The sequence below is a fragment of the Macrosteles quadrilineatus genome, unplaced genomic scaffold, assembly GCF_028750875.1.
Source record: "Macrosteles quadrilineatus isolate MER2022 unplaced genomic scaffold, UCM_ALF_1.0 Scaffold_1__1_contigs__length_201487025, whole genome shotgun sequence".
Classification (NCBI taxonomy): Eukaryota; Metazoa; Arthropoda; class Insecta; order Hemiptera; family Cicadellidae; genus Macrosteles; species Macrosteles quadrilineatus.
Window position 1 is genome coordinate 165,050,267 of NW_026542594.1, and position 19,071 is coordinate 165,069,337.

At 41.4% G+C, this 19,071-nt stretch overlaps 1 protein-coding gene across 1 annotated transcript; it reads right to left on the bottom strand.

Annotated features, from left to right (window-relative positions):
* Positions 1 to 10,239: 10,239 nt before the first annotated feature.
* LOC128988932 (lysophosphatidylserine lipase ABHD12-like) lies at positions 10,240 to 18,880 on the bottom strand. Its single transcript, XM_054410726.1, has 3 exons — positions 18,286 to 18,880; positions 15,853 to 16,021; positions 10,240 to 10,720 (listed from the first exon to the last, which is right to left on the bottom strand). The coding sequence occupies exons 1-3, from the start codon at positions 18,744 to 18,746 to the stop codon at positions 10,262 to 10,264; spliced, it is 1,089 nt and encodes a 362-aa protein (XP_054266701.1). The 5' UTR covers positions 18,747 to 18,880; the 3' UTR covers positions 10,240 to 10,261.
* Positions 18,881 to 19,071: the final 191 nt, after the last annotated feature.

Here is a 19,071-nt window from a genome sequence, read left to right on the forward strand (position 1 = left end):
ACTTTATTGAATATTGCTTTATTGCTTATATTCCGAAAGGTTTTAATTAAAAGACCATTAAGTAGATTTTAGAAAAAGAACCAAAAGTGTTTGTAATTTTTTTAACCACTGTTCTGTTTTATAAGAACTACATGTTTTAAAATGTTGATGTCTCATCAAATCCTTATACCATACAATTAAATAGTTCAATAATAATTACAAAAGAAATCGAAACAATGAGCACGAATCTGCAAAGTAAACGTTTGTTCCTAGTAATCTAGAATATTAGACGTCAAGGTTCCTGGTTTTGTATTTTCAGAAGGAGCGGGAGTGTTTGAAGATATAACTTTTAAAAAACCGGCCGGGATCCCGGGATAGAGACTTTTATGGAGAAAAAGAAATTAATACAAACTTACATCCAAGTTAAGGTTAAATAGCATAGGATTAATGTGCAGATTACAATCTCAGTTAGATCATTGACTAAATAGTCAAAGGTTAGATGCTGTCAGGAGCAAAACAATTTATTGTTTGAAAGTCTGCAATAAAATATAGAAATTTGCAAACTCTAAAAGATATACCAATAAACAAAGCAATCAATTCATTCTCAGTCAGTATGGTAGAAACTTTTGATATTTCAGTAACCAATTAGAGATTAAATGGTGAAAAATATTTGCAATTTCCAAGAGATCTAGGCAAAACAGAAGAAAAAACTGAATTACTTAAGGACACAAATCCTCCTACATTTGTTTATACCTGGTAAAAAAACTTGTTCGAATAGATTTTGGCAAAGACTTGGTTAACGGTAGTACTAAATTTAACTGTAATCATAATTTTTGGCAGTGTTAGTTCCCACTTTTATAGCTTACATAGATAGACAAACACACTTGTATAATTGTTATGAAGGTTTTTTGGTAAATACAGTGGTATTGATGATCAATATAATATGGCTCTCACTGTTTCATTATTAGGTGCTAAGAAAGGAACTTTACAGTGAAAAGTAGGAAATTATAATTAGGCCTACTTACAGATAAAAATAGAACTAAGATTTAGATTAATATTGTTGCTGGCTTAACGGGTTCTTTACAATAAAAACTTGGCGATTTTCTAATAACTATTTATTTACACTAATTAATTATTCTATATTTACAGATATTAGAATTACCTAACACCTAACTAACCCTATCTAAACCTAGCTAAAGCCTATTCTAATTTACAATGTTTCTACTTACAGCTAGCCTCTACAGGATTTATCACTTCTGTTACAACACTGTCACTAGAGTCACTACACTGTTACTCTCACTGTCACTACACTGTCACTCCACTAGCACTAGCACTGGTCACTAACACCGACGGGCGCTTGCTGCTACGATTCTCGGAAGGCTCAACTCAACTCAACTGCCGTGTGCCGGAAGACGGTCCCTTATATAAGTTTTCCGTGGAACATTCTGGAGACACCTGGTAGCCTAGACAAAGGTGTTTACGCCGTAGAAGTGTAGAAGGTTCTAGGGCCCCTATTGAGGTAGTCCGTTGACATGGGTCTATTGTCTATCAGTTGTGCGCTAGGAGAAACCCGTGTAAACAAACAACCCTTTTGAGACGGCGCCTGGCTATTGTTGCGCGGGGCTCCTGACTTGTAACACTGCCCCCTCCTTAAGACTGTTCTGACCCAGAACAGATTTCTCTCGAAGTTTGGGATCTTCTGGACCTATAATGTCTCCGGTTCCCCATGGGTTGTATACGCAGACCACAATGTCGATGCCAGTGTCCTCAAAAAGTTCCTGCACCATATTTCTTACAATCCTCCATTCCAGTCCGTCATAACCACATCCCAGCCTGGGAATAGCAAGTTTTTTTATTCCAATCCGAAGGAGCTTGTCTCGCAGGTCTTGCAGGCTTCTCTTCAACGATTCGTAGGAGGGCTTCTGGCTTGACGTCTCCTTGGTTACGAGGTAGAACAAATGCTGTCCATTGCGCTCCAGGTGGAGGGTTGTGCCAATGGCGGGGCTCTGACGCTCAAGATCTTCGGTCCCTCCAAACTTTTTCCTGAAGACTGTGGCTATACCTCGCGACGCTCTCAGGTCTTCTGCTACACAGTGTGCCAAGGCATATTCCACTGGCAAGGTGAAGAGGTCCTTGTATAACAACCTCAGACCCTCGTTTCCATGTCTCTCAGGCACGACGTCTCTTTGCTTAGTTGAGAGGTTCCGAACTTGTTGGCCGTGATCTCCTTTGTAGGGCGCAAGCCTGTTAAAATGAACTATTTTTGGTTTGCCATTTGGTTGTTTCTTAATCCTGTAGATGACGTCATTTAAACGGGAAATAACTTCATAGGGTCCCTCCCATGAGTTCTGGAGTTTGGGTGAATAACCACGACGCCTTCGGGGATTATGTAGCCACACGAGATCACCAGGTGTGAACCCTCCTTTCTCGGCCTTCACGTCGTACCTCTCCTTCATCCTGTCACTTGCTCCAGATATGTTGCGACGAACCTTCTCGTGTATCTCGTCCATCCTCTTCCGCAGATCCGATACGTAGTCCTCGCCAACCACACATTCATCCGGCTTCAATCCATACTGCAGATCGCATGGAAGACGTAGCTCACGCCCGAAAACTACGTTGGCTGGAGTCTGGCCGGTGGTTTCGTTGACAGAACTCCTATAAGCAAGTAGGAACAGGTGCAGATATTGGTCCCAGTCCCGCTGATGTTCGGAGACAACCTTTGACAGATACCTTCCCATCGTCCTGTTCATGCGTTCTACCCTGCCATCTGACTGTGGATGAAGAGGTGTGGTTCGAGTCTTCCGGATACCAAGAACTTCACATATCCTAGAGAATACCGCTGACTCAAAATTTCTTCCTTGGTCAGAATGAAGTTCGAGCGGGACGCCAAATCGGCTAACCAATTCTTTGATTAATATATCCACAACTGTTACCGCTTCCTGGTTAGGCAGTGCATAGGCCTCTACCCATTTGCTGAAGTAATCCATTGCAACCAAAATAAATCTATTTCCAGTATCTGACATGGGGAACGGTCCTGCTACGTCAATGGCGATGCGCTCAAACGGGGCACCTACGTTGTATTTCCTCATTGGGGCTTTTCGTTTGTTGACAGGGCCATTTGAAGCTGCGCAGGTCACACACCTTCTGCACCAATCTATTACGTCGTCTTTCTGATTAGCCCAGTAGAAGCGCTCCCTTACTTTAGCAAGTGTACGATGTACCCCTAGATGGCCTCCAGAAATTCCATCGTGTACTTCTCTTAGCACTTCGGGAACCCTCTTCTTCGGAATTATTAGTTGGAGTTTGCGGTGCCCTCCTTCCTCCGATTCGACGACTCGCTTCAAAACTCCTTCTTCCATTAAAATCGAGTTCCACTGCGCCCAGTAGGTCTTCACATTCTTAGACAATGGAGCAATATCCTGCCACGATGGTCTTCCTTTATTGTCCATCTTCCATTGCATAACGTGTCTTAGGTCGGCGTCTTCCTTCTGGTACTCTGACATTCTCTTACTATCCCATTCGTCGTCAACGGCGGTCACACGATGAACCGATGCACTTTTGTCTTCCTTGCGTGTGCAGTGCGCGCAGCTGTCCCCGCATGGTCTTCTGGATAGTGCATCTGCATTCCTGTGGCTTGGCCCCGCACGATGGATTGATTCGAAGTCATACTCCTGTAATCTTTCTAACCATCTTGCAACCTGTCCTTCAGGAGACTTGAATCTCAGCAACCACATCAGTGCGGCATGGTCGGTTCTCAGGAGAAACCTTCTTCCATACAGGTACTTATGGAAGTGTTCTATGGACTTAACCACTGCGAGAAGCTCCCTCCTGGTGACACAGTAATTACGCTCAGGCGCTGACAGGACCTTACTGAAGTATCCGATCACATGTTCTTCTCCGTCCTGAAGCTGAGAAAGGACTCCCCCAATTGCTGTATTACTGGCATCCGTGTCAAGTATGAACTTTCCGTCTGATCGTGGATAGCTCAATATGGGTGCGCTGCATAATTTGGTCTTCAGCTCTTCAAAAGCTTTCTCGCAGTCGTTATCCCAAACAAAGGTCCTCTTGTCTTCGGTCAACTTGGTTAGTGGTTTGGCAATATTAGCAAATCCTTTAACAAATTTCCTGTAGTAAGTGCACAGCCCAAGGAAGCTCCTAACTTGGTGTTTATCCTGAGGTATTGGCCAATCAGTAATAGCTCTGATCTTCTCCGGGTCCACAGATACTCCTTTGTCTGATACAACATGGCCGAGGTAATTGACCTGTTTGCGGAACAAGTTGCATTTCTTGGGGTTCAACTTGAGATTAGCCATCCGCAGTCGCATGAAGACATTCTCCAGGTTCTTCAGGTGGTCTTCGAAGGATTTGCCTAGGACGATAATGTCATCCAAGTAAACCAGGCATGTCTCCCATGACAATCCCCTGAGGACGTTCTCCATAAGCCTTTCAAAAGTAGCAGGGGCATTGCAAAGTCCAAAAGGCAGCACAGTGAATTGCCAAAGTCCTGTCCCAATAGAGAACGCTGTCTTCTCCTTGTCCTCAGGAGCGAGCCCGACCTGCCAGTAGCCACTTCTGAGGTCCAAGGTTGAGAATATCTGACATCCTCCCAGAGTGTCGAGTGTGTCATCAATCCTGGGGAGAGGGTAGCTGTCTTTCTTGGTGACATTGTTGAGAAGGCGGTAGTCTACGCAAAATCTTGTTGAGCCGTCTTTCTTTTTTACTAGTACCACAGGTGACACCCAAGGGCTGCTAGAAGGCTCGATGACACCATCCGCTTCCATCTCCTTTATGATTCTCTCGGCTTCGTCACGTTTTGCCAGTGGGAGTCGTCTAGGGGCCTGACGTATGGGTTTTGCATCTCCGGTGTCTATCTTGTGTTGTACTATATTCGTCCTTCCTCTAGGGCCACTTCCGTACTCAAAGACATCTTGCCATCTAATAATAAAGTCCTTTATTTTTGCACTTTGTTGATGCGTCAGCTCCTGACAGGTGCTCTCCACGAAATCTTCTAGCTCTTTCGGTAATCCATTTGGAGATGGCGGGAATGATTTTAGTTGACGTATCACCGAATTAACAGCCACGCACGTTCCGATCGTTACTCCTCTTTTTATCGTAACAGGAAAACCATTCAAGTTCATCAGTTGCACCGGATTTTCATGTCCTAAGTTAAATAAGGATCTGGCGACAAAGACACCACGTCCAAGCTGGGATTCACTGTCACTTGCTGGCTCCAGCAGAACACTTTGCCCACTAGTCCAATCTCCTTCGACTGTAGCTTGAACGATGACCTGGCTGCGCGCTGGTAGCATTGTGTCTTCCAGTAGAAGTACGCGTGCAGGGATATCTTTTCCTTGCCGAAGTATGACATCTTCGTCTCCGAGAGTCACTAGTCCTCTTGACATGTCCAACTTCAGTCCGTACTTCACCATTATATCGGTTCCCAAAATCACGTCCTCGTCTATGTCGGCAACAAGTGCGCAGTGTTGAAACACGCAGCCGCCGATGTGGAAGGTAGCAACCGTCTGCCCATAGACCTGAGCCAGTTGACCTGTAGCTGTACGTAGAGACCATGATGATGGTGAAATATCTTCCGTCGACACAGTGTTTGGATTCAGGATGGTCATAGTCGCCCCGGTGTCCAGAAGACAGCTTTGGAGACGCCCGTTCACCTTTCCGTCGACGTAGAAACTGTTCGACTGACTTCCCAGTGAAGCAACTTTAACACTTTTCCTCGGGGCTTTCCAATCGCGGGCTGACGGTTGCCCCTTTCCATCAGCCCTCCTTAGTTTTCCTGCTTCGGTTCTGATGTGGTCGAAGGGCATTTACTCCGGGGATGTACCATCTGTCCACAGCTCCAACAGCGTATCTGCCGGCGACGAGTTTTTAGTGCCTCCAGCACTCTCTTTACTAGCTCCTCGATGTCCAGTGGAGTTGTAGGTTCCGCGTCTGCCACGCGGACTCGAGCCTGGCCCCTCACCGACTGTCGCACAGCCTCGAACTCCAGTGCCTGTGTCAGTGCGTCACTCAGGGTCTTTGGTCTGGCGAGCTTCACTGCCTGTTGAGTCTCAGGTTCACGTAGACCGTCTAGGAATTTATCCACCGCCAAACTCTCGTAGACATCATCCGTGACCGATGGATAGGCGTTTCTCACCAGGCGAGCAATGTCGGCTTCAAACTCCTGGAGTGACTCGCTGGGCTTCTGGATCCGGTTCCGCAGCTGTGATCGGTAGAGCTGGTCCATATGTCTATGTCCAAAGCGCATGTCCAATCTTCTTACTAATTCTGTGAAATTCTTCCGCTCCGCCATTGGCATAGCATGCAGAACAGCTAATGCATCGCCCCGTAGTGCAAGACACAGTGCTGAAGCCTTTGTCTCCTCGGTCCACCCATGCACCATAGCCGCTGTCTCGAAGAGAAGCATGTAGTCCTCCCAGGGGGTTTTGCCATCGAAGTGAGGAACGATGTTCTGAGGGGCAACGGCAGCAATGGTGGGCGCTGGCTTGGAGATCGTTTCTAGGGCTTTATCCTGCTGAAGTTCGCTAGTGCTAGCCGATGACGCAGGTGTGAAGCTCCCCGATGCAGCCATTTCCTGCCTAAGCTTAACTAACCTATCTTCTAGATTTTTTTCTATACAATTAAATTTCTCATCTATTTCATTCATCCTACTTTCTAAATCATCAACTTTGCTAGAATACTCATCTAACTTGTTTAGCATTTTTGATTCTACATTTGACATTTTTGTTTCAATATTAGCTTCAAGGTTTTCTAACGCTTTACTAGTTTCTGACATTTTTGACTCTAATGTTTTGCTATTTTCTAACATTTTTGACTCTAATGTTTTGCTGTTTTCTGACATTTTTGCCTCAATATTAGCTTCTAGGTTTTCTAAGGTTTTACTATTTTCTGACATTTTTGATTCTAGTGTTTTAGTATTTTCAGACATTTTTGACTCTAAGTTTTTAAGCATTTTATTGAAATCAGATGTTTCAAATAAAACGTTATCTAGGTCTTCACCTGCATCAATAAAGCTTGTTTAAGGCGTGCCTGAAGGGCTGATTTAGTTCCACTAGTATCTAGATCTCGTTCTTCTAATTCTCTCCTAAGATCAGCTACTTTTAATTCATCAAGTTTTACACCTTTGAAAGCCATTTTTATGCAAAACAATTACAATAATTTTACAATAAATGATTTCATCCTTTGTAAACAAATTTACAACACAAATTACTAATATGTAACAAAGACCTTGAATCTTACTAATATCTAACAAAATCCTTAATTCTTTTTTTTTTACAAATAAAATCGCCAAAATAATCCCACTTCTGACACCAATTGTTGCGGGCTTAACGGGTTCTTTACAATAAAAACTTGGCGATTTTATAATAACTATTTATTTACACTAATTAATTATTCTATATTTACAGATATTAGAATTACCTAACACCTAACTAACCCTATCTAAACCTAGCTAAAGCCTATTCTAATTTACAATGTTTCTACTTACAGCTAGCCTCTACAGGATTTATCACTTCTGTTACAACACTGTCACTAGAGTCACTACACTGTTACTCTCACTGTCACTACACTGTCACTCCACTAGCACTAGCACTGGTCACTAACACCGACGGGCGCTTGCTGCTACGATTCTCGGAAGGCTCAACTCAACTCAACTGCCGTGTGCCGGAAGACGGTCCCTTATATAAGTTTTCCGTGGAACATTCTGGAGACACCTGGTAGCCTAGACAAAGGTGTACGCCGTTAATGTTACGCCGTAGAAGTGTAGAAGGTTCTAGGGCCCCTATTGAGGTAGTCCGTTGACATGGGTCTATTGTCTATCAGTTGTGCGCTAGGAGAAACCCGTGTAAACAAACAACCCTTTTGAGACGGCGCCTGGCTATTGTTGCGCGGGGCTCCTGACTTGTAACACTATTCACCATAGAAACAATTTAAAAGAGATGAAATTCAAAATTGAAGACAAGATGACACCATTCGTGAAATGAAATGAAAAATGATTTATTTAGTCAGGCAAAGTTAGGGCCATACGGCCCTCTCTTACACTTAACCTGTAAGAAAGTGTAAGAAATTTGTGCGTCTAGATTAACATTTTCTGGTTATACCTGGTAACTTTAAGGTTTGTTTAGTAGTAGCATTAAAGCACCCAACCTTCACATAGTAAATTATGTCCTTAGTTAAAATCTTTCAATACTGACAAGGTCTACTAAGGGAGAATATAACACAACTTCCCTGGGCTTAGCTTTTTTTTTTTTTTTTTTTTATAGGTTGGCGGCCTCTTTTAACCTTGCATTTGCCCGTCCACATAGACTAAGCGCCCGTGCGTGGATCGTTTACAGCAAAGCAAGGAGTGAGCCGGTACAGTATAAAGGTGAACTGTACTGATAAATTTTAGTGGCAGTGACCAGGATCCGAACCCACGACATCGCTGCCTTCGGCGCAAAGTCCGTAACGCTACCGACTGAGCCACCGACTCACATAAGCTTAATGTTTGGATGTAATTATGCTTGGATTACTCAAGCTCAATATTGGTTTGGTAATCTAAATGTGGCAAATGGGTGAGAGTTCGTTGGACCTTGTCACTCAAAACTGTTGTTGTACAGGCAGATGTCGCTGAATCATCAAAGAAGATACAAAGAGATCGCCAGGAGCATTACTCTTCATTTCTACAATCCAACTGCAATAGTTTTAAATTTATTTAGGAGGCCCTCCTTCAAAGTTTCAATAGCAAAACCTTTTAAAAATTACCATTTTACTCAACCGTTGAATAAATTAAATGGAAAAAGTTTACCTTATACGTTCGTTACCGCAATAGTACAACATTTTTCATTCATATAGACCAGCGCACATATGCGATGAAAATGAACATCTTCTTTGTATGTAGACGAAAAACGGCAATTTTAAACTGCCTCAACTCATTATAGAAATTGTTACTTAAAAATTCTAAAACCAGAGACGCATAGATTGTTCTTTGTTTTGTAAAACCCCACTCTTTGTTTTTTACTGGCATGTATGGGTAGTTTACAAAGGCAGTTTCCGTGAACGCTCTTCTCACGGGGCTGTTCAATGGCGCAACATAGCTAAGTACTGAAACCTGAGCTGAGATTTCTGAGTCGATGATCTGCAGAAGTTGTAATAGCTTTTGAATAATAATTTTTTCAGCAATTGGATTGTACCATTTTCTGTAGAATTATAAGGAACTGCAGCATACTAAATTTAAATTGGTCAAGCCCTCTTTTAAGATAGCAGACTTTTCTAAATAATATGGGTTTTTGTGGGTAGATCAGAGGATTTACAATAACATTTGAACCAAAATTTTTACACCATTTTGTTTAGAGTTAAAATGGCCATAACATATTAGATTTTTTTTCAAAATAGTTTTGGATGTTTTTAGAAAGTTACATTTTTCTGTTATTGTATGGGGTTTTATGAAAAAATAACATTGAAAACAAAATAAATAAAAACCACCTAAATTGTTGAAAAGTAGTTTTATTGTTTTAACGTTGTGAAAACTCTAGGTATGGCAAAAAAAAAAAAATAATAATAATTCCTCATACATTACTTGTCAAAAATAAGCTTATAATCCTTGAAATATATTGTTATATTGTTGAAATATGCATACAATTTGCTAAATTTTACATATTTTGCCAAATTAGCGGTTTTTATGGAATTTTCAATCAAACATTTTAAATAGCCGCCATTTTCAAACGGTTAAAGAGGTTTTTTTTTTAATAGATGCTAATAAGATAAACGTTTTTGCAGAATTACAATACCATAGGTCAATCCGTCAACGATTTATGAATGTTTTTGTAAAAAACACATACAGACAGACAGACGAAAACAACATGAGATAGGACACATGTTACATTAAATTTTTGGTTCCTTTTGACATGCTGAATAACGTGGCAATGTTTCTTCATATGGTTGCAAAGACAGCCTGTATGTGGTCATCTACATTTCTTGAGCGGCAATGAAGTACTTTGCGCTCTTAATCTTAATACACAAATATTTATTTCCCAATCCGGAAATTTGCTAAATCAAATCAAGAGTCTAAAGCATTGGCAATTTAACAATTATTATTATTAGGATTTTTAGCAGTGTGGTTTGAAAAGTAACTACTCATCTAGTACAATCAAGTTACATAAATAGTTATCATAACTTTCCCTTGTTCTAACTAATTTTTTAAACATTCATAAATAAAAGTAAACTGCTTTCCTAACACTAGAATTTGGTTGTAAAAAAATAAACACGTAGAACATCATGTGTATATTTATTACATGTACAAGTGATTTGTTTTTCGCCCAATGGACTTTTCCACAAACTCTTGGATTTTTCCCCCTAGATTAGGATCTTCGTGGATTTTTGTGTGTCCGTAGCCAAGGTCTTCATTGTAACTCACAAATTCAACTGTGGATTTATCTTTGCGAGACTTAACAACTGTTTCATACAACTTGACCCCCAACTTGTATGGCACAATATGATCATCCTTGGCATGCAGGAACATCAATGGCAAAGACACCTTCGTTAGATAATCTTCACTTCGGAAAGTAATCCCTTGGTTGGTGATCGGTTCAGTGGCAAAGAAGTCGAATCCTGGTAAACTGGTGTAGGCCCTAGATGGAGGGTAGGCACGGATGGCATCTTCAAGGTTGTTAAAGGAAGATTCCAGAACTGCTCCCACCACAGGATTGTCTGGTTCTAGCTCCAGGTTGAACAACAGCTTAGATACCACCTGAAATCATAATTTATATGACCCAACCTGTTGAAATAAAAAAAAAACCTGTATAAGGGTAAAAAGGTAGAATGAAAGCAAACCCACGCTGCAGCAAACCTGCAAACTAAGGGAATTTCCATTTGCCTGATTAGATTTGTACTAAAATATTTGCATTAAAATATTGTGCTTTCAAGTAAAATATTTATGTTTAGCAGGACCAGGTTTATTCCCCATTTAAATAAAATTAGATTAAAAAATTTGAATTTAAAATTATTAGAAATTTGCTGCTACAGGGAAGGGAAACAGCTTTTTTACTGATTTTTGACTCTAAACTATTACAAGGGACGCTATTATAATAGTGCATTACAAAACAGCATAGGAATCAGGCCCACTTTTATAAACGGGCAGACTGGGCATATGCCCAGGGGCGCCGGTGGCTGGGGGGCGCCCGAGGGGCGCCCTGAACCACCGCACGCACTAGGAAAAATATGGGGGATTTCAAAAATATAATGGGTGATTTCAACTTGTAGTTAAGTGATTTTCCCCTATTGTAAAAGTAAATAAATACAACAAAATTGAAAATACTCAACTTTTAGGTTATACCTCATGTAGTCAGGGAAAGGCAGGCAGCATTGTGAACCGGGCCAGGAACCGGGCGCACTCACTATACTATCAGAGGCAAGGAGGCCTGCATGGTGGAAGGAATTAGCACATAGGTGTGCTAATTCCCGTCATATGCAGAAGTCACTCAGATTGCAAACACCATTTTACCATTGAGAAAAATTGTAAAAACAATAAGAAAATCAAAACAAATGTATACTTATATGGCAATACATCAGCTGATTTTTGTTTGCAATTTGGGTTACGTCAGCAAATTACGGGAATAGCATGTAGGCCAGCTGTAGACTGTAGGCCAGTATGTAGGGCCTACGGTTGACTTGCCCCTCTTCTCCCTCCCAGTCCCACCCCCATCCCCACAAGTCACAACTTAACTACCAACTACCGCGCGGCGCCAGTCCAAGTCCAGTCCAGTACTCCTCAGTAGTCAGTAGGTTGTGTTCGTGTTGTGCCTGCTAGGAATCATATAATCAATAACAACATATCTTTCATTTGCATAAAAATAAAGACGGGATCTTGGGCATGAGTCTTTCACCAGGAACAGCTGTTTTCTAGGAGTTATTTGTAAGAGTGTAAACAAATGGATGGTGCTGCCACCTAGCAAAGGTCCATAGTACTAACATTTAAAGTTTCGAGATGCATAGCGCTAGGAGTATTATTTACAAAAAAAAAAAATGTCTCGCGTTACAAAGATGTAACACCGTGCAGCAAAAAAGTCAAAAAGTCTGTTACATAAATGTAACACTGTGCTTGAAAGAGTTAAAAGCATATGTTTACTTTCACCAACTGTTTTGTAGGTTTGAATAATCACATTCTGTATTAGCATTAGTCATGATTTTAAATAGTGCCACAGTGTTTCTACAGAGTGCAGCACAGAAAACTATTTTACTTGTGAATAAGTCCAAATGTATAAACCCCAATCGCAGCACACCTGTGCAGGGCCGATTTACTGAATAGGCACGGTAGGCACGTGCCTAGGGCGCGAGGCAATTGGCTTTTTTGGGGGGCGCCAAAAAATTGGTAAATAAAAAAAATTGGTAGTTGTATTTGCATGATCGCAGTAAACTTCCAAAAATCCCTCCCGGCCGTGTAGAAATCGTAACCGACTCCCGCAATTGAGGCAAAATTCTGACTATTTTTCACGGTCGTGTATACATAATTATTGCCTTCCATGATCGCGGCAATATATGAACATTTCCCGCGGTCGTGAGGAGATAATTATCGTGTACCGCGAATGAGGCAAAATTCTGATCACCCTACGCAGCCGTGAAGACATCATTAATTGTACCCCGCGGTCGTTTGTTTATAGCAATTGACTCCCGCGATTGAGGCAAAATGGTAATCATTTCATGCCATCTTGTGGAGATCATCATCGTGTTCCGCAAATGAGGCTAAATTCTGAATTTTCCCGCGATTGTATGGACATTATCATCGCGTCTTGCGCTATCGCCATTAAATTCTAAACATCCCTCGCGGCCGTGAAGACATCATTGATCGTCCCCCGCGGTTGTTTGTACATAGCAATTGCCTCCCACGATTGGGGCAAAATGGTAATCATTTCCTGCCATCTTGTGGCGATCATCATCGTCTTCTGCGATCGCGGCAAAATTTTTGCTGTCTCCTGCGTTTGTGTGGACATCATCATCGCCTTCCGTTATCACGACAATATTCTGATCATCCCTCGTGGCTCTGTAGATATTCAATTCAAATCAATTCAATCACCATCGTCTTCTTCGTTCGCGGAAAATTCTGATAATCCCTCGTTGCCGTGTGTAGACATATTGTCGTCTCACGCGGTCACGGAAACGTAACTATTGTCATTCGCAATGGCGGTAAATTGAAAATTCCAGGTGCATATACAAAATTTACGCATATTTCCTGGTTAAAAAAAACTCAAGCATAATTCACGGATTCCCAGTTTTCCCGGTCGGTGGACACCCTGTATATATATATAGCAAAGGGGCGCTACTATATAGTTGTGCCTAGGGCGCTGACAGGGTCAAAAACGGGCCTGCACCTGTGCACTCAACAACGTTTAAATTCTCCAATGTTAAATATTAAAAACATAAAAACATTTATCAAAGTATTATAAACAATAAAAGGGATGACAATGCCTTAATATTTTTATCTTTCGTTCTATACCCACACAATCTATCATAAATTATTAAGTGAATAATAATCAAGCGTGCTATCTTGGGTATTCATGTGCCTCTCAATTTGTCATCAACCCACCACATTACTGTCATTAAAAGAAGGAACTCCAATAATACTAATGCAAAACTTAAATCCACTTAAGCTGTACAACGTTACCAGACTAACGATTTAAAAAATGGCGTCAAAATTGATTAAAGCAAAAATTATCAGTGGTAGTTTTAAGGGACAAATAGTCTTAATCATAAGAATACTGATGATTTCAACCGAATTACCCTCTGAATTTAAGCAACTACAATTTCCTTAGTGTCTTGCTTTCGCAATCACCATTATAAGGCACTAGGGCAATCCCTGACTATTGACAGTTTAAATGTAGAAAAAAACATGCTTTTCACACAGACAGATGTATTTTGTTAGCGCAGCAACGCGCGCCGGGTAACTGCTAGTATATCCTAGCAAACTAGTAAGCAAACTAGTATAAACAAGCAAACTATCACAGTTTTCTTTTTCTCCATGAGAATTGTAAACGTACAGTTTTTATTTCATTTTCTCTATAACCTTTAATTGCACAACAATGCTTCAGTATACAAAATTTTTTTTTTATATTACTTTGTTTTTAGCTCTACACAATAGTTGTACTTAAAATTAGGCATTTCCATTGAAAAAGACATATTTTAGAAAATTGTATGACTTCATAAAACTCCGATCCAATGACTCATCTTCTGGCGTGGGCACGTTTCTTCTGTGATAACACTGGACAGTTTTTCAGTATTTTATTTGTGTTGGGTGTGTACAATGGTAACGTAATGACGGATCCAACCAAATCGGAAATAGATGACCTGATGTTTTTGTCATACTTGATAATGGACTCCAGAAGTCCTAAACTATATCAAAACTAATTTTGGGAAAGGATCATTTGACAAAACAAGAAAACATAAACCATTTAGCTCAATGTTTTATATTCGGCCCAGATCTGTGGAATGTTGCCTATGACAGTCTTTTAAGTTCCAAGCTGCCAGAGGAGTCCATTTTAGTTGCGTACACCGATGAGGTTCAGCCCTCAGTGCTGCATATATATGCTGCACTGTGAGTATGGGAAAGCTGGCCCAACTGAAACTGTACCAGGTCATTCAAAACGTAAATGCCTGGATGGTTGATCATGGTATATCGCCTGCTTTGAGCTAGACATAGATCGTCATCCTTACAAAGAAATGGATCGACACCATTGTTCTGCTATGATTAGGGAATGTAGTTGTCCAAACTGCACGAACCGCCAAGTACCTCCTTGTTATGGTAGACAACATGGAGGGACCAGATCTTCTGTACAGCACAGCTGCAGGCTGCTAGGAGTGTCACAGCTTTTAGTAAGCTCATGGGCAATGTTGAGGTTCCTTGGTCCAACAGGAGACTCTTGATGTCTGAAATCGAGTCCATGCCTCTTTATGTCTTAAATTGTGGGCAGACGTGCTCAACAAAGAAGCGTTTGGGTTGAGCCTTGTTCGAGTGCAGCATCAAGCGGCACATAAAGTTGCTCCCACCTACATTACAGTGTCTGAAGTATACGTCTTTGTGATTGCTGGAGTCAACCCTGTCAAACTCTTGGCAGCGGAAAGGAAGGAAATTTACCATAGACAAGGTTACGTCAGTAAAGACACCGGAAGAATGGAAGAGCGCTCACGCACATTCCAGACATGGCAGATCTGGGAACCGGAGACGTGAGGTCGATGGACTGTCGCCATCAAGCAAGTCAAACTGTTGGTGGATCAGCATTATGGCCAGGCAGACTAATACTACACCTCATGAAGTTCTTGTCAGGTGATGGATATTTCCATTCATAGTTGCTCTTGATGGCCAAGTCCTTTTCACACGACAGTATTAACTGCTCAAGCGTTCCTGACAATGCAAAACACAAGATCTTCCGCTGTTCACATACCTTATTCTGCCAGGAGTCACTCAACATCTTGGTATGCTGTCAGTTGTATTAATGTGTGAGCTAGTAATGGCACACTGGGACTGCTGTTCACATTTTCTTTGGGACATCAAAAGATCGGATTGCAGTCTAGGTCATGTAAGAAATGAACGGCACAAGTAAGCCCTTTGAGCTTAGGTACTCTCTGCCTAGTTCTGTTGAATGCGTTAAGTGCCTAGTGTCTGATGAGTAGAGGAGGTTGTGAGAGGGTAGTCTTTGGGTCTTAAAACCCCTTTTCCTGCATCTCCTTCAAAAACATTTTATGACTATCTCCTTATAAGACCTATACCGAATAGTAAATGAGGAATGATACAAAGTAGGCTTAAGGTAACAATGGGAAATAATAATGGTCTTCTAGCTTTCTAGCATTACTTTTAAATCTTTTTTAGCTTAAGATCAACTATTTGCTTACCCCAGAGCCCAGTGAGTGACCCCACAAGAAGATGTTTCCACCCCTGACATGACCTCTGACCCAGTCCAACACAGTACGGGCATCCATCATCACATCATGTTCTGTGGTGGGGTGACCACTGGAATCTCCATAGCCTCTGTAGTCAAACGTCACCACGTGGTACCCTAGACTGCAACAAACGCAACTGTTGCAACATAGTACGAGCATCCATTACCACGTCATGTTCTGTGTTGGGGTGACCACTGGAGTCTCCATAGCCTCTGTAGTCAAACGTCACCACGTGGTACCCTAGACTGCAATGAACACAACTGTTACAACATAGTACGAGCGTCCCTCATCACATCATGTTCTGTGGTGGGGTGACCACAGGAGTCTCCATAGCATCTGTAGTCAAACGTCACCACGTGGTACCCTAGACTGCAACAAACACAACTGTTGAAACATAGTACAAGAATCCATTACCACATCATGTTCTGTGGTGGGGTGACCACTGGAGTCTCCATAGCCTCTGTAGTCAAACGTCACCACGTGGTACCCTAGACTGCAACAAACGCAACTGTTGCAACATAGTACGAGCATCCCTCATCACATCATGTTCTGTGGTGGGGTGACCACAGGAGTCTCCATAGCATCTGTAGTCAAACGTCACCACGTGGTACCCTAGACTGCAACAAACACAACTGTTGAAACATAGTACAAGAATCCATTACCACATCATGTTCTGTGGTGGGGTGACCAGTGGAGTCTCCATAGCCTCTGTTAGTCAAACGTCACCACGTGGTACCCTAGACTGCAATGAACACAACTGTTACAACATAGTACGAGCGTCCCTCATCACATCATGTTCTGTGGTGGGGTGACCACAGGAGTCTCCATAGCATCTGTAGTCAAACGTCACCACGTGGTACCCAGACTTCAACAAACGCAACTGTTACAACACAGTTTGAGCATCCATCACCACATCATGTTCTGTGGCGGGGTGACCACTGGAGTCTCTATAGCCTCTGCAGTTAAACGTCACCACGTGGTACCCTAGACTGCAACAAACGCAACTGTTACAACATAGTATGAGCGTCCATCACCGCATCATGTTCTTTGGTGGGGTGACCAGTGGAGTCTCCATAGCCTCTGTTAGTCAAACGTCACCACGTGGTACCCTAGACTGCAATGAACACAACTGTTACAACATAGTACGAGCGTCCCTCATCACATCATGTTCTGTGGTGGGGTGACCACAGGAGTCTCCATAGCATCTGTAGTCAAACGTCACCACGTGGTACCCAGACTGCAACATACGCGACTGTTACAACACAGTATGAGCATCCATCACCACATCATGTTCTGTGGTGGGGTGACCACTGGAGTCTATAGCCTCTGTAGTTAAACGTCACCACGTGGAACCCTAGACTGCAAAAAACGCAACTGTTACAACATTGTATAAGCGTCCATCCCCACATCATGTTCTGTGGTGGGGTGACCACTGGAGTCTCCATAGCCTCTGTAGTCGAACTTCACCACGTGGTACCCTAGACTGCAACAAACGCAACTGTTACAACATAATACGAGCGTCCATCATCACGTCATGTTCTGTGGCATCAAATATTTGAAATAGCTGAATTTTCCAAATGGCTTAAAAGGTTTCATTCATGTTTTGCCCAAAGGTAGTAGCTAGAAAACGAACGTTTGCAGAGTTTCAACGCTATAGCTGCAGTGGTGTCATCTGCATACAAGATGAGGTTTGTATTAATGTTCCCATCAAGATCATTTATATAAATTAAGAATAATATTTGTCCAAGGATTGAACCCTGGGGAACACCAACTGAAATCCTTCACCGATTTGATTGAAATTTTAATAAATCTCTTTCAATTGCGACTCTTTGCCTAGGTATGGTTATTAAAGTATGAACAAAACCAAGATATTGCAGTTTTTGTGAAATTATATTTTTGAACTTTTTTAATAGCATGATACACTTTGTGTATCAATCCCAAAACTTATATTTTCTTAAGCTGATCTCTATCTTCCTTCAACATAATATCTTAAAAGATTTAAAAATTTAAAAGTCTTTGGCAACTAACTGTCTAAACATGTGTGACTAGAGAGAGGATGTTGACAAAGAAAAGGTTAAAGGACAAAGAAAATAGAGCGTGCGCCTTCCTTTCCATCAACCACCTTGAATTCTATTTCTAAGTATTCCAACTTGGTAATCAAGAGAATTAAGCAATAAATTTTTAATTTTCCGATGTAAAAAATAAATTTCATACTACACACTTGCCTTGCTACAATATCTTCATGGCTAAGTTTCTAGATTTAATACTTTTCTTATGGATTGGCGACCATACTAATGTAGGTAATTTAAGCCAAATATGAATAGAGATAAGTTTTGGGATTCAATGAAATAACCATCAAGCGATGTTTGTCGTAGTTGCACTTACCTGTTCAAGAGACTGTACAGTTTTATGCGACCTGCTGATGCTCTAGAGCCAGCAGTTCCGTGACAATACACAAACACTTTGGCATCCTGGAGCCACTGGTGGTAGTGAGCTGCGACCTTGGCATTGTAAGGATCATCAGTTTGCAGAGTAGAGGCTTCCTGCTGTAGCTCAGACGGCAGCAAGTGCCACACTCCCAGGTCCTTACCATCTGGAGAGGTCAGGTAGAAATTGCGAGCTCCTATGAATCCGTAGTTCATTGAAGGATTTAGCAAACTCGGTCGGAATGGATTATCTACCAGATTTAAAAAAGTTATATTTCTTATCAAAGTCGAGGAATATTTGAAAGCAACAGGCAAGGCTATGTATCCAATAAACGAAATAAGAAGTGTTCCAAGTAAAATTTTTCTCAGAGTTGAAGACTGCTTTAGGCCTCTGTCGGGAGGTGTATCAGCATCCCACATTTTCAGTATAAGTATTTGAGATTTATTAAAAGCGACTTACTTACAAGAACTAAATAAAACTCATCCCATGCCCGGGATAACTAAGGGATTAGTAATAAAGTATACGAAATAATTGTGCAACTAGTAACACTTGTATAAATACATATGTTCTAATTCTAATTGGCGGTAAATGTGCAAGCATAGTAAGAGTTTTGCCATTGACTATTGGGAAACTGTTATCTAACTTTTTATTATAAGTGGCATATACAGTGAAGAAGTAGCTGCCCCAAAATTACCAACCACCATTATTAAGTCTAGTTTTATTTTACAATACTTTTTTCTATGT

Excerpts from the sequence above, each read along its gene's own strand:
- LOC128988932 (XM_054410726.1), bottom strand. The coding sequence starts at position 18,746 with ATGTGGGATGCTGATACACCTCCCGACAGAGGCCTAAAGCAGTCTTCA. Across the intron at positions 16,022-18,285 it reads CTGTACAGTCTCTTGAACAG|TCTAGGGTACCACGTGGTGA; the intron begins GTAAGTGCAACT and ends CGTTTGTTGCAG. Across the intron at positions 10,721-15,852 it reads GTCACTCACTGGGCTCTGGG|GTGGTATCTAAGCTGTTGTT; the intron begins GTAAGCAAATAG and ends TTATGATTTCAG.